General features: G+C 47.1%; 1 protein-coding gene across 3 annotated transcripts in view; it reads right to left on the bottom strand.

Annotated features, from left to right (window-relative positions):
• The window catches only part of KIAA1671 (KIAA1671 ortholog), a 68,054-nt gene that overhangs the window by 19,290 nt on the left and 32,787 nt on the right, over window positions 1–15,977 (bottom strand). The window contains exon 1 of one of the 3 annotated variants that reach the window (XM_071571861.1): window positions 13,968–14,136. The exons of 1 other annotated variant lie outside the window; for it this stretch is intronic. In XM_071571861.1, coding sequence (XP_071427962.1) covers window positions 13,968–14,018 — 51 coding nt within the window. In that variant the 5' untranslated portion in view covers window positions 14,019–14,136. Of the gene's footprint in view, window positions 1–1,053; window positions 2,446–13,967; window positions 14,137–15,977 lie in introns of those variants that run through there. One more of the 3 variants, XM_071571860.1, reaches the window with a different exon arrangement.

Here is a 15,977-nt window from a genome sequence, read left to right as displayed (position 1 = left end):
CACTGTAACAGTGGTTACCAAATATTTTCCTTTTCATTCTTTTGTGCTTACTTGACAGTATTTTCTTTCCCAGTCCGGCCTGATAGGACATGGATAGCAAGCTGGGACAGAAATGCTCTAACCAGAGCTGATACAAAGACTGGAAACAGCAAACACCACACCTGTCCCAGGAATGCAGCGTCACCTGCGCTCGGTCCATGAGCAAACCCAGGGAGGCCACAGCAGAACTCGGTGTATTTACACTCTAAAATGAGTAACTGATTTATTTAATAATAAAAAAGGAAACAAAAACATTTTAGCCACTTCAGAGAGTTCAGAATTTACCCATACCTTGGCACCAAGGCTTGGGGCCCAGTTCCTCACAACTCAGCCATAGTCACCCACTTCCCACAGTCCCAGAGTTGGGCTTAAATCACCAGTTTCAGGTACAACTCAACTCACCAGTTTCAGCTTCTCTCCATGAAATAAAACAGAATAAACTAAACGTGGTTCCCTTTCACTCACTATAACCCCAAACCACTGCAGCTTTGCAGAGTATGACAAAGTAGCAAGTACACTGAGAAAAACACCTCTTTTTCAGTAAAAGAAGAGAATAATGACCATTTCCCTTGACTGCAGAGTGGCAGTGCTTAACTCTTGAGCAGATTTAGCTTCAGGCATTTTTACTGGAAAATCACAAATACTGAAACACTTTCCAAGCCGTGCTGGCCTGTGCTGGGGAACTGACAGACACCAGTCTAACTCTCCAGTTTTACACTAATACTTGTCCTACCTTACTGTGTTGCTCCCCAGATCAACCATGTTTTCCCCAGTCCCCAAACCTTAATTCTCAGGTCAATGAAAACATGCCCCTGTGCTGCAGGAGGAAACCAGCTGGGAGCAGAGAGACAGACAGACAGACGGACAGCACTACCTGGAAGTGTTTTGGGGGCTATTTTTAGACGGAAAAGCAGACAGGAGAGAGGTTTTGTTATGAGATAAAATGCTGCAACAAACCCAAGGTTTTGCATTGTATTCTCTGCCTTGAGGGTCTCAAAAAGGTGCATCGCTTACAAGCTCGGGTGGCTCTGAACTGGGCTGCCTCTTCCTCAAAGAGGAAAACCTCTGCTGACTCCGCACTGAAAACCTTCGGAAGGACTCTCTGCTCCGGGATGCAAAGTGCCTGAAGGAAGAGGTTCTCTTGAAGGGAGTCCTGCCGCCACCTTCCCCGCTACTCCGCTCATGAGCCACCGCAGTAGTGACTAAATTTAGTGCCTCCTGCAAGGATCTCCGCACTGTACCCATCCACTGGGTCATGTGAGTTTGTGCCACTGTCAGTTTGTCTCCAAGGTAATCCATTTTTTTTTCCAGCAGAGATGAGAAATCAATATTCAGCAGCAATTAAAATATATTCTCCTTAACAACCCTGATTTATTTTCCAAAAAAGTGATTCCACATATCAAATATTTTCGGCTAAGATAAACAGCACTGCACTATCACCCTCAGCATATTCCTAAAATTAAATAACTAAATATGTGAGGTTGGAGAGTGGTATTTGTCAAGTAGGAAAAAATAAAAAGACTTTTCCTACTTACAATCAGATTTCCAGAGTTCCATCAAAATATGTTTAATTCAGCCATGTTAAAGAGAGAAATCAAGGTTTAAATCCTGACACAGTCACTTGAAATGAGTCCATCTGCAAGCACAGAATTAGGCTCCTAAAGCCTCATTTCAGAGCAGGAAAAGCAACTCCCTTTTTAAGCCAAGTTTTCGCTTTGCTGTGAATATCAGAAGGATAAAAAGGATCTGATTCTCCCGGCTCGGCAGTTCGGCAGGTAACAGTACATTGACCAAAGTTCTGGTGCTCCTGTACAATCCATTTAGCAGCAAAACAAACAGATCTTCTAAACAGCAAATCCAAATTCTTCTCTCCCCAAAAACTCTGCGGGAAGGTGTCAGCAGCAGCAGAATCCCCTCCTCAGCACCTTCCTGCCTGGGGAACCATTCTCAAGATGTTCCCTCCCAGAAATGCGGAGCGGAGCCCGGGAGGCTAAAGGGGAGCCGTGTCCAGCCTGGTGCCTTCCCGACGGGAATGCTGGTGCTCAGAGCCTGCCAAAAGAGCTTCTGGATGACATCAGCTACTCTGCTCCCAGGGGATGGATCCCAGCCGAGGGCCAGCGCTGGACCAGCAGCCGGCACAGACTGTGCCCCGACTCAGAGCCGGCTCCTCTCCCTGCACACCCAGAGAGGCTCCGGGAAGGAGCTGCTGGAGGCACAGCTGTCGGGAGCCTGTCTGTCTGTCTCCCAGGGTTTGCCCTCTCCCAGTGCTCCCCACTAAGGCACATGGGCTGTGAGCAGGAGGGCGCTGCCTCTGGCAGCCCGACTTGTCCTCTCCGTGCCTGTGCTCCGGAGAGGAAACAATGAGGAGGTGACCAGCCGCAGAGGTCTGCCCAAGGAAGGATCTGGGCTGGGCTTTATTATAGTACAGGCAGGGTTACCATGGCAACACAGGGAACAGCATCTGCTGGCTCCGGAGCAGGCAGGAGTTGCACAGATCTATTGGAATGATTCATAGTTTGCGTATGTCACGTGCACTCGCTGGTTTTAACCCCTCCTGGGGAGTGAGGGAATGTCTCACATGGACACCAGCAGGTGCCCACTGGGATAGGGCCAGACCTGCACCCCCCTCCTGCTGCCCAACAGGCAGCTGGGCAGTGCCAGCACCTGTACTGGTTCATTGTGCCATCCATGGACTCAAACAGGACACGGATCCAAGTCACTGACTGTGGAATCAGCATGGGATAATGATTAAGCCAGACAATCAAACCAGAGTTGAACGGGTCTGATCACTGGAAGCAGGTTTTTTCCATTTTCCCACACCATGCCCTGTTGTGAGGAAGGGCTCCATGTCATCCCCCAGCTCTGCTCCCTCCCCACCTGCTGGGAGACCACGGGGTCAGTACCACAAAGCCCAGAATCACTGGGGGTAATGAGCGGACCCCAAGGATACACACAGGTACACTGAGCAATTAGTTGTCACCAGCCATGGAATTCCCAGACACAGCCCACTTGGGAGGACAGCAGGAATAAAAGCTACGGGTTTAAATCAATAAACAGAAGTTTATGACACGTGTTTGGATTTAAAAGTCCAAAGTCAAGCTGTGACTAGTTCAGGACCAAGGGGAGAGAGGCAAGACAGGCATGTTGGAAGCTGCTCCTCTCTTGTTTATTCAAGGGGTTTTTGTGGCTGTTGCTTCATTTGCCAAACAAAGTACCATGGTCTTACATCATTCTCTGCTCCCCTGAACTGTCCAGGGATAGATTCAATGGAACAGAGCATTTCTAGAGAACATTTGATGCAATGGTTCTTTGTTACATCAAAAATGTCTCCTGCAGACATGCATGGGCCCAAGATGCTCTGAGGAAAGGGGGTGCCTTTGCCTTTGAGCCCTGGATTTAAGAGCTGAACTCCAGCAACCTGTAACTCACCCCCAAGAAAAACATCAGTGACAAAATGGAGCATTTCCTAACTTATACCTCATTTCTGAATATAACTGTTTTGAACATTTTCAAATTTGCAGTCTAATAAAACCCATTAACGATAAAAGGGAATTCAACCAACAGAGAAAGCCTTTTTCCCCTCACACACAGCTCTTCTCTTAAAGAGCTGCAGGGTTATTTTTGTAAGGAAATGAAAAGAGATCCTTTTGATCCTTTTGACAAGATCTGGGTGTTTTTAAGATTTGTAAGAAAATAGAAGAAAACGAATTTATTTTGCAGAGTTATAGATAACGCTTCCTGAACGATGGAGATCCTGCAGCCAAGGCTGAAATTTAAGACTTAGTGCACATTTTTATGCTGTTTCATCTAATCTTGATATTTCAAACATCTGAGCACTTGCAAGTGCAGCTCCATGCCTGCTGCAGTGCAGGGAGGGGGCTTTGCCATTCCAGAGCATTTCAGGCTCCATCTGACCCGGGAGCCCCCTGGAACAGCAGCCAGAGGGCTCTGATGGGACCAGCTCCTTCACCTCACCAGCACGGGCAGAGCAGAACCGAAATCTAAGCCCTTGCTGGAATATTGCCTGGGGCAAACGGGGAAGAGGCATGGCCAGATTCCACCCAGAAGCCACAGAACACAGAGTTCCTACAGCTCGATGCGAGAACTTCTCACACTGCACATGTGACCTGAAGCATCTGAAAAGAATATACAGAATATTTATTACACCTCCTCTGAAAAGAGAATTTATACCAAATTTACCATTTTTGTCCTTAGAAGATTGTAAAACTGCTGATTTGAGTCTATCTGCAATACTAAATTTAGAATCTTCTAGCACCACATGAACATACTGCTGGGTATTGAAGCATCCTCAGCACTTGAACTATTGCTTAGATTTACACCTCAATTAACATCATGGCAAAAGATCAGATGTGCCTTCACCATCAAATTATTGGAGATTTTTCCATCACTTCAGCTGAAATGTCAGGGAGGTGGAACAAGATGAGCTTTAAGGTGCTTTTCCTTGAGGGCCATGGCAGACACACCTTCCACTATCCCAGGTGACTCCAAGCCCTATCCAACCTGGCCTGGGACACTCCCAGGGATGGGGCAGCCACAGCTTCTCTGGGCACCCCGTGCCAGGGCCTGCCCACCCTCACACAGAGGAATTTCTTCCCAGCACCTCATCTGATCCTTAAAATCCATTCCCCCTTATCCTGTCCATACGAAGCTCTGTAACACTCCACACAAACTTCCCAGCCAGCAACAGCTCACAACTGTATTTTAATTCACTAACAGCATGTGGGTTACACATGGTCTGTATTTACTTCTTCTCTGGTGATTCCACATCTTTTCAAACCCATCAGCCCATGGAACATCACTCACCCCACACAGATGTTCTCTGACGTCCTGCCTGAGTGAGGGTTTGTTCCTGAGCAAGAAGAGCACAAATCAATCTCCTGCCCTTGACAAACCCTGGTGATTATCTCACCCTGCAGCCACCCTGGGTCTTCAGGGATCTGCAGCTCCAGAACACAGAGTGCACACACTGTGACCCAAACTGCATGACTAATTACCTCAGTACAAACGGGACCTCGTTATTCAGACATTGCTGGATGCTTCCATTATTATCAGCCATTCCACCTACAGCCCAAAAACACAACCCTGCACAAAGAAGTACCAAACCTTATTTCCCCCCCTCATTCAGTAGAAAACAAAATTACATGGTTACATAATATTTTCCAAAAGCTTCTTTCAGCTCCTTTTGAGCTGTTCCTGCTCTCAAATAGGTATAATTATGTTAATGACTGTATAGGATTGGAAGGTCAATTGAAGGCAGGCCTGCACGTAGCACACACAGAGAGACACACACCCCACCTCATGCTGGGTGTGAGTCCTTCCAGCCCACAGGGCCCCCCACCACCATCTCCCCTCCAACAGCACCAATGTGCATGAATTGGGAAGGAAATACAGCTGAAGATGCACCAAGAGGACACCTGGGATTAGTTTTCACCTCAACAGGGTTCCTGAATGGCCCTCAAGGCAGAACAGAGGGATGAGCAACCTTAGTCTGAACCAACTGTGAAAACAATGTCTCTGCACTTGCCCTGTGGGGCCCTCAGTCAGAAATTCCCTCTCCCCATCTCGCCCCTCTTCAGTTGGCAACTCGCAATAATTCACGCATTTCTGAAGGGTTTTCTGGGAGGCATCACCCACTGTACCAACAGCAGGACCAGGTGCTCGTGAGGACCGTGGCAGCTCCAGTGCCCCCTGTGGCTCTGAGCTTGTCCCTCTCCTGACACCCAATCTCGGCCTCCCCAGAGGCAGAACTGCCCTTGTAAGGCAGTCCCAGCCCTGCATTCCACACTGACTCTCTTTCCGTTCATTAGTAAGAGAACTTAATTTAACCTCTTGTGTTTGACATTATGGACTATTTAAAGCCCCAGCACTGGGCTGGGCTCAGTTGCACAGCTCCAGACTCAATTACTCTGGGGTTCCTCAGACACTACAAACAACTCAGGGGTTTATAGGCCTCTCTATTTTTGACGCTGTATTCTCTATTTTGCCACTCAATTGTCACATTCAATTGAGTGGCAAAAGCATTCACAAGCATTCCTAACTACAGCCTGAATTTCTCACATGCAACATCCCTTTATGAAGGTTTTTGCCACATCACCTTCAAATTCCCTGGGCTGGTGGAGGGTGTCCCTGCCCGTGGGAGGGGATGAGCTCTAACATCCCTTCCAACCATTCTGGGATTCCATCATTCTATGGATTCAAATACCTACACTGCCCATCCCTCCAGTCCAAGAGGGATGTCAGGACACAGCCAAAGATAAAATGCCATGGTGGTTTTATCTGGTTTGTGTTTCATTTTTCATGGTGATAACACAATTCATTCAGATGCCCAGATGTTTTCACCTGCCCCAACAGCCACAGGCAGTCTGTGGCCAAAAGAAAAAGGGAAAAAACCTAAAAGAGAGAGAAAAAAAAGGGTGGAATGGATGGAGTATTTTAACACAAGGACTTTGTACAGTGTCCATACAACGAAATCTCTTTTGTAACCTGAAACCTTGGGTATTCTCAGTATTTACACTAAATGTTTGGTTTTGAGTCCTACTTTCGTTTCCTACTGACAACAAGCAAGTTAAGCTCCCCTTAGCAGCTCTAGTTTATGCTTGTTCAGAATCTTAGACAACTTGCACAGAGAATGTGACATGAAAGGTGTTCTCTTCACACACAGCCACCTACAAGAGGCTGGAATTCCATTTCCAGATTCTTGCCTTGTATTAGATTATTTTAAAAGCCCCAGAGGCCTCACAAATCAGGCAGTTAGGAGAGACTGCAGAGGCAACAGGCTCTGGATCAATATCGGTGAAGTTTACACAAGCACACACTGATATGAGAGGCTTTTAAAGAAAGGTGCTAAAGCACTTCATAAAGTGCTACATCAATGTAGCCCATGGCTTTTTAAAAATCTTTATTTTAAACAAGGTGATAATAACCTCAGAACAACACTGATTTCTTACAGTTTTTCAGATGTATTTTATTACCTATAAACTCTGGATGAATTTTTAAAGATAATTTTTTCTATTTTAATGTATTACAATATAAGCAATACTACATTATATTTTATCTTTACATATTTATATATTTTAAAAATTTCATGGCAATAATTGCAACAACTAAAGCCTGACAATATTTCAGCAAACATTAATTCCTGTGTCCCTCAAACTGTTTCTCCCAAACCTAAGTGAGGCCCCGTTAAACATCCTGAACATGCACAGATTTTGTACCTTGAATTGTTTCAGTGTAAAACAAAGCTATCAATGTTAAAGCTGAGGAAACCAGCTAAAAATATACAATGTTGTTTGCATGTCCATAATTCTGCAGCACTTCCCTTCCAGCTCAATGGAGGAGGAAAAACTGAAAAAACAGAAACAGGAAATTCCTACAACACAAACAGGCTGGAAAGGATGAAACTCATTTTCTTTACATTTCTTTATGTCTAAAGGATCAAGCCAAGGAAAAGATGGATAGTTGCAGGTTGTTATTAACCGATACAAATCAAAATTCACACTATTCTCATAGAGCAAAAAGGGTGAGTGGAGTGCAAGAAAAGAAGCAGAGAAGACGCTGCTCCTGCTGCACACACCACTTGTCTGCAGCAGTTTGGTAGCATTTTTTCTCACAGAGGGTGCTCAGGAAATCCCAACCACTGAAGTCTCAGATCTGCCTGACAAAGTTCAGAGAACACCTTGAAGGAAGTGCCTTTTTTTTTTCTTTTTTGTGCAAGGGATTTCCTACTTCAAAGAGCAGCAACAAGGAGCTGGAGGGTAAAACTGCACCTTAACCCACCGTCACCTGTTCCCAGCTTAAGCCTGCCCAAACCACTGCTCTTCCATCCTCTCCCTGCAAACACCATTCCCTGCATCCTTCATTTGCATCAGTCACTTCTTGAGGGCAAGAAGCAGAACAGCAGGTGTAAGTTAACACAGTAATTCCTTCATCCCTTTTCACTTGCCACATGGCATTTTGACGACAGGAGCAGATTTGTTTGCCATTGCTGTGTAACACTGAATGCACACACAGTTCCTTTACTTCCAGGTCTCTCTGCCTCCTCCTCCCAGGCACAGCACAACAGCCCCAGTGACACAGCCAGGGCACTGGGGGGACCCAGCCAAGGGACCCCCATCTGTGCCCATCCACCTCACCCTTCTGGGCCCAGACAGAGATCAGGACAAGGCCACATCTGAACCTGCTCCTCAGGGCCACGGTCACAGGTGTGGCCTTATCCATATTTTTTAGATTAGCTGCATTATCTCCTGTTCCATCTGGAGCTCTGTGGAGCTAAAGGGTTGATTTGCTGAAATTCCTTCTGTGCTCACAGATAGATTTGATGTGTTTCCTGCCCTGACCTGTGCAATGCTGCTGAACTATGGGATGATGAACCCCAAAGTAAACTTGGCCTCATCCAACACCTGCAATCCTCAGCCCTGGCAATCAGACCCTCCCAAACATACCCTGTGGTTGGTTAGCACACAATGCAGCCACCCCTCAGGTGCCAGGGATTTATCAGCCTCCACCATGAATCACTAAACCAAATAGTACATTTTTTCCAAGCTTCACTCAGACTCCAGATTTAGCTGAAGTTACATTTTAACAGCAGCTTTGCCCTGTCCTATCCTGAGGGAATCCTCCACAAAGAGCTGCTTTCCCCACGCTCAAGTTGCTCCCTAAAATGCTGTTTCCTTTCAGTACAGTAAACACACTGCATGAACAGCTCACAACTGCTGAAAGCACAGGAACAATAGTGGGAACTTGGCTGTGTCCCAGCACCACGACACAGACAACAGCTTGGGAAGGCAGGAACTGAGTCAAAACAACTTTGCATCCAGATACTAGGAGGGAAGCAGTGAAGTTACCTCTGCTTTGTATATATAAATGAGATTTAACAATCCACTTTAGCCTTGTGTCACAGAAACCCAGAATGGTTTGGGTTGGAAGGGACCTTAATGCTTATTCCCTTCCACCCCCTGCCACGGGCAGGGACACCTTCCACCAGTCCAGGGTGCTCCAAGCCCTGTCCAGCCTGGCAGGGATGGGGCAGCCACCGCTTCTCTGGGCACCCTGTGCCAGCCCCTCACCACCCTCAGGGAACAGCTTTTCCAGGAGCACATTCACTGTTTCAGAGTTAAGATCAGAGCAGGGGCTGGGGCAGACAGCCCCACTTCCAGCTGTTCCGAGCCTGCAAGGACACATCATTACAGAAAAATTACCAGGGCTACAAACAATTCCATCTGACTCAATGAAAACCTTAATGTGACATGTTAACCCAGAATGTGCTATTCCATGAAAGCATTTTATGGTAAATTAAGCTTAAACCACCCGTGATTACAACAGACTGCCCTGGCACGGGCGCGTGCCCTGGGCACAGCGGAACAGCAGAGCACCAGCACTCCCTCGTGTTCCTGCTGGGCAGCAGCCCCTGGGCAGGGCAGCAGCCCCTGGGCAGGGCAGCCCGTGCCTGCCCTCAGCAGCAGCACAGCTCCCCCTCCACAGCACCAGCCAGGAACCAGGAAATGCCTTTTCAGATCTCTCACAGCAACACAGCGTCATTTACTCAGGTTATCCCAAGGGAGTTCTGGCTGCTGTCACCAGCACAGCACATACACCCAGACCAGAGGGATTAACTCTTTGGAAGAAAGGTATCCCTGAAACACACCTGCCCCTCCAACAAACCACAGCCCACATGGGAACAGCAGCACTGTCTGCACGACCCCTGGCCGTGCACACAGAAGACAGACATGGCACACCTGCACAGAGCACCTCCCACTCCTCCGAGTGGGATGACCCTTCCCCAGAGCAGGGATGACCCTTCCCCAGAGCAGGAATGACCCTTCCCCAGAGCAGGAATGACCCCACTCAGAGCAGGAATGACCCCACTCAGAGCAGGAATGACCCCACTCAGAGCAGGAATGACCCCACTCAGAGCAGGAATGACCCCACTCAGAGCAGGAATGACCACCACCTGTGGCTCCAGGCCCATGGTTAGGGTTTCCTTTCATCACCCACCCAAATGCTGTCGCAGTGACACGTCACAGCAGTGGTTTATTAACCAGCTACCACTTCCTTCGCAGTCCATTGATGAAAGGTATCAAAATCACTCTTTAAAGGCAGCAACTAAAATCCTGTCAAAACAAATTTTAAATCTTACTCCTTTCTCAAATACCACCATTTTCTTTTGATTTTGTAATTTTTCTTTAATGACTCTCAATAAAGAATAAAGTCTTTTTTAAACTCTTGCAGTGCTGCAGAGTAGCATTTTATTTAAAACATGCCATTTTCTTTGAGTGCTTTCAGGATGCAGCATTTCTTTGCTGTTTGAACAAAGATATGTGTCAGACTGAGAAGAAACAACCCATCAAGAACAGCACCAGCACGGTGAGGAGACCCAGCAGCACATTCACACCAGAACACCAAAACTGAGCAATGACCCAGAGCCCACTGTCCCATGAACTGTGTGTCACAGATCATGCACATGTAACGCAGACCTACAGAACTGAGGACACTTCCTCTGCTCCCAACAGCACACTGGTCCCCCACAGGCTTTTCACACCTTTCCTTTGATAAAGTGGAGCCCAGGTCACTCTTGGACCATAAGGGGAAGTCGGGCCTCCCCTCACCAAGCTGGTTTATGGTACCTGGTCCTACCTGTGTCACAGATCACTGTTTGTCAGTGAGCTCCTGCACCACCCTCAGATGCAGCAAAAAAGATGTGGCATCACCAAAATTGCCCATCCCACAGAATGCCCTGAGGCAGAGCAAGAATTGCTGACAACTGAGAAGGCCAAGGGCAGGAACAGAACCAGCTGAGAGCACTCCACCACTGGCTGTGTCCACAAGGAAGCCAAAAAAGCCAGTTATTGGTGAAAGGGCACTGGAACAGGAAGCCCCAGTGCTGTGGCTGCACACCTGGCATGACCAGTCTGACCGTGTTACTCATGCAAGCAGCTGGACAAGACCATTGAGCTGCACTTAAAGCACTGACTGCACAAGTCACACCTACAGATGTCTTGGGTCAGCTGCAGCAAAGCTCCTCACCAGCTGGAAAAGGGATGATGAATGCCCCATGTACCCGGGAAAACACTCATATATAACAAACGTCACACATAGTCACTGGAAGACTAGCACTTGAAGATGTAATTATGATAGCTGATCAGTTAGAGATGAAGAAAAGAAAGCAGCAGGGAGGAAGGCACATGGCAGAGTAGAGAAGGAAGTGATGACATGGAACACAGAGCCTCCAGTGCCTGAAGGGAGCCTGCAGGAAAGGTGGAGAGACTATTTACAAGGACCTCGAGTGACAGGACAAGGGGAATGGCTCCTCACCAACAGAAGGCAGGGATATTGGGAAGAAATTCCTCCCTGTGAGGGTGGGCAGGCCCTGGCACAGGGTGCACAGAGAAGTTGTGGCTGCCCCATCCCTGAGAGTGTCCAAGGCCAGGTTGGACAGGACTTGGAGCAACCTGGGATAAGTGGAAGGTGTCCCTGTCCATCATAGGGGTGGCACTGGATGGACTTTAAGGTCCCTTCTAACCCAAACCACTCTATGATTACAATTCTATGATTCTCAAGGAGCCCTTCCAGACTCCTAACAGCTTATGCTGCAATCCCCAAGGTCTGTCAGCCCTCTTGTCTTTCCTCTCATATTGTTCTGGTTTTTTGCTACTTGGTACAGCTGCAGCAACAGTAGCTCTTGTTAGTCCATCTTCTGCCACCAGAATTCCAGTCTTCAGACCTTCCAGGGAACCTGCCCCCAGTAATCCCTGTTTCAGGGTGATGCATCAGGCTACAGAAAACATCAGCCAAGAGGGAGCTGCCTTTCCAGGCCCTGGTGAACACCTCACCAGGAGTGCAAATGAACCTGGTTTGATAAATTTGCTCCTCTTCTCATCATTACAACTCAAACTGAAAAGGGAGCTCAAGGTTCACTTACTAGACATCTAATACAACCCATGGAACAAAACATTTTGCCAGACACAAAGACACTCCTCAGACACTCAGAGCTGTCACTGACCCACAGGACACTTCTTGGTGGCCAGTCACCATTTCACACAGACGTGGGCAGGCCACAAACTCTGCTGTGCTCAGGAAACACTATTTGTCACAATAAGACATCCTGTTTCAAGATCAGAAGAGGAACCCACAAGAAATTAGCAGGGACCTGGCACTGCGTGGGTCCAGTGATATCCAAAACCTCAACACTGCAGGAGTAAAACTAATACACAGCAGAGGAGATGCAACCTACCAGTAACTGCAAAGAGCAGCTTTAAAACCAAATTATCATTAAAATATTTTTAATTAAGCTCCTCCAGATACGTCTGTCATGAATAAAGCATCTTAGCTCCCCAAGACAGATTAAATAACACTTGACAACCAACCTAAACATCTCTGGTTACTCCTAGTTGTAAGAAGAGAGAACTGATAAATATCTCCTGAACAGCCTTCAGCTGCAACAGCAGCACAGAAAGTGGCAGAAGGCACAACTGTCCTGGTCCCTTAAATTTTTTTTTTAATATCATGAATATCACAACTATCCTTCCAATATTTTCTTGCAACTCAGCAGAGGGTGCACGAATCAAAGTCCCTAAGGAATATTTCAAGGCCTCTAAAATGAATACATACCCAGAAAATACAACAATATACCTGTTCTGTTATGGACTAGAACTGCACAGTGTGAGATCCCACCATCCTAGGGATCTTCTGGACTGATCCAAAGTTTGGGTTGATTTGGGTTTTTTCCTGGCCTTATGGAAAATCACATGCCAAAACAAGGTCAGGGAGGGAGCTCTTTCAGACTTCTCAGACTGGCAAACCACTAAGAATATCCACCCCCTCATCACACTAATGACTAATTGTTTAGTGTGCAATTTAAAGAAAGCTCATCTCCTAAAATCTATCTGGTCAAATAAAAAGCTTAAATAATGTCCAAACACTCCAGGCTTTACACTACCTACAGTCTCCAAGAGGAACTCTTCACTCTTTCTCTGCCAGCAGTAAGAAATGTGCCATGGGCAATCTCACCTCACAACTGATCAAAGCACATACAGACAAGGATTGTAAAATTAAACTCGACATGAGAAAAGGAAACTCATGTTAGAGTTTCAAAATGCAACAGCAAACAGCTGACATGAAAAGGTTTGGTGTGTCAGTGCTCATTACACACTGAATTTACAGCTGAAAAAAATTGAGATTAATTGTAAGCTACAACAAATAAATGAAAACTGATCTTTGACTATACAGGTAAAATTAAAACATTAAGTAATTAGTTCAAAGCAACATAGTACCTACTCAGAAAGGCTTTCCAAATCAGATTTATGTTGTACAAATGTGAACATTTCAGACACAGCAGTGACTGTGCAGAGCTGGCAGGGCAGCACCGTCAGAGCAGCCTGTGAAAAACAGCTTTTCATGACAGAGCGCCCCGAGAGTGTTTGAAGAGGAAGTGATCACAGACATCCAAACCCATGAACAGGCAAATCAGAAAGGAGCAAGGAATTGTACAATCACACCCAGCTAAAGCCAGGAGTGCTGGGACAGCAGGCAGTGGCTGGAGGCCACAGCAGGGCAGGGCAGGGCAGGGCATGAGGGTCCTGGAGCAGCAGAGGAAACCAGAGAGAGCTTTCAGACAGACAGGGGAGACTATTCCTAATGCACTGCAAGCTAAACTACAACTCCCATGGACGGGCACAAACAAGGAAGAAATTTGGATTTCTAAGAGGGCTTCCTGAGCCACATTTGAGTAGCCTGAAGTTTGAACTGGGTATTAAAGATAAATTAGCCTTTCTCACCCAAAATAAATCTCAAGTTTCATGTTACTACTCAGAAAGGCACTGCCAAGTAAAGGCTTCACTACCTCTGAACGTTTCCAGGATTTCTGGGGACATCCAGCTTAGGAGGCAGAGGGACATAAGGAGCACACTCACCCACAGGTACTGCAGGAACTTCAGCAGCCGAGGACAGTAATAATACTCCATTTTCAGAGCACGGAGTCAGTGCAAACCCATCCCGTTGCAGGCAGCCTCCCCACTCTCCCCGCCTCCAGCACAACTTAAAAGCAGACTGGAGCAATTAAAGGCAACATGAATAATGTACCGTGTGTGTTCTGCTCCCCACGTCACTCCCTGACCGCACTCCGGGGCCGCTGAGCACGTGACTCACCCACTTCTGCTGAGCATCTGAGCGCTCCCTCTGCTCCCATCCCCGTAATCCAGAATGGGCTAGGCCAGAATTAGTGACAGCACTCGGGGGTTTGCAGTAAAAAGCCCTTCAGAGGGAAAGAGAAGCTCTAAACTCCCTCGGTTTGCAGGGCTGGTTATGAAACACTCTTAGCAACACTGACCTTGTTTTGTGGTGATGTGCAAGACAAAGGAAAACCCACATGTGCAAGAAAAGCTCCTGCTTTTATGTTCCTTTAACATAAAAATGTCTTTTGTGAATGAGAAGAAATAGACACAACAAAGTGGCTTTTTATACACCCCTGGAATGTTCCCAGCAAATGAAAAATGCCAAAAAAGGAAGAAAATCCAGGCAGACGAGTTTTAACCACCTCCTCAGGCTGGGTTTAGAAACAGGAAATAGTGGAGTTGTTGGACATCAGTGGTGGGTGGTTTGTGAAGAGCAAAAATGGGAATTGTAACACTGCTTTTTTACCTATGTCCTTCTCTTGATGGGAAAAGGAAAGGTAAGTGCCAGGAGCCCGTCACAGAAGGGACAGCCCCGCTGCCTGTCCCCTCCCAGCACTCGTGTCCCCCGACTGTACCCTCCCACCACTCGTGTCCCCCCCCCCCCCCGCCTGTCCCCTCCCACCACTCGTGTCCCCCCCCCCCCCCCCCGCCTGTCCCCTCCCACCACTCCTCCAGCTCTCACCTTTCCCAGGAAGGGACGAGGAGGAGGTGACACAAAACAGCTTTGAGGATGCTGCAGGCTCTTTTCCTTGAAATTTTGGTACATTAAGAAAAATAGCCCTCACTCTCTAATCACTGGAGAGCTGACAAATTATTTTGATTTTCTTCCAGGCTCAGTCAGTTTTTGGGTAACAACTGGCACAGGATGGGTTTCAGTACATCCCATCTCCAACTGGAAAGGGGCAAAGTTGCAATATTAGAGGCTTTACAGAATCCAAAAAAGAGAAGGTTTTCTTTTCAGTGGGCATAAAACGGACTTGTCATGGGCAGAACTGGAAACAACTGGTGAACTGTGACAGGCCAAACTATAAATTCAGCTGCACATGTTTATAAAATATTTATCTTCTCTCCCTTGCAGTTCATTTCCAAAATATTTTAAGAGTCAGCTCATGATTTTCTTCAACAAACCATCCTCCACCCACACATCACAGTCTCACATAAATGCATCTTTCTATGGAGACCAGAGAGATTTTCCTGCCCAAAGGACAAAAAAAACCCCAAAGTTTAATGTGAAATAAATAAATAACGTGACGAGAGGCTTCCAAATAACTCATGCCCACACCAGTTCCAGTAGCAGAGTGCACTGTTCTAACTCCCCAAACAGCAATTTTGGTTTTAACCCACAGCTGCTCCATTTCCAGCTGAAGGTGCAATTCCTTCAGCATAGCCACAGTTCCCATGTTTGGAGGATGAGTCCCACACATCCTTCAGGTTTTAATCCCCAAGCCTCCTATCAGTTTGGATGATTCAGTCAGGGACTGAGGTCTATGACCAAGGTTAAAGCCCTGTGTCAGCTGTGATGGCATCACTGAAGTTCAGGTTATCCAATACTGGTTAACACCTCCTGACCTGCCAGTGGTCGGACCTGACCTGGTGCAGGGCTGGGGGCCCTCCCCAAGAGCTCCAGGGTTGGGACAGCCCCACATCCAACCACAGGGACAGCCAGAGAGGCTCTGGATGCCACAGGTCACACCTGTCCCTCCACCTGCATTCCAGCCCCAAAGGAAAAGACCCCCACAGCAGCCCAAG

This window comes from Pithys albifrons, chromosome 17, assembly GCF_047495875.1.
Source record: "Pithys albifrons albifrons isolate INPA30051 chromosome 17, PitAlb_v1, whole genome shotgun sequence".
NCBI classification, from domain to species: domain Eukaryota; kingdom Metazoa; phylum Chordata; class Aves; order Passeriformes; family Thamnophilidae; genus Pithys; species Pithys albifrons.
The sequence above is the reverse complement of the archived record's forward strand: the minus strand, read 5'-3'. Positions and strand labels throughout refer to the sequence as shown.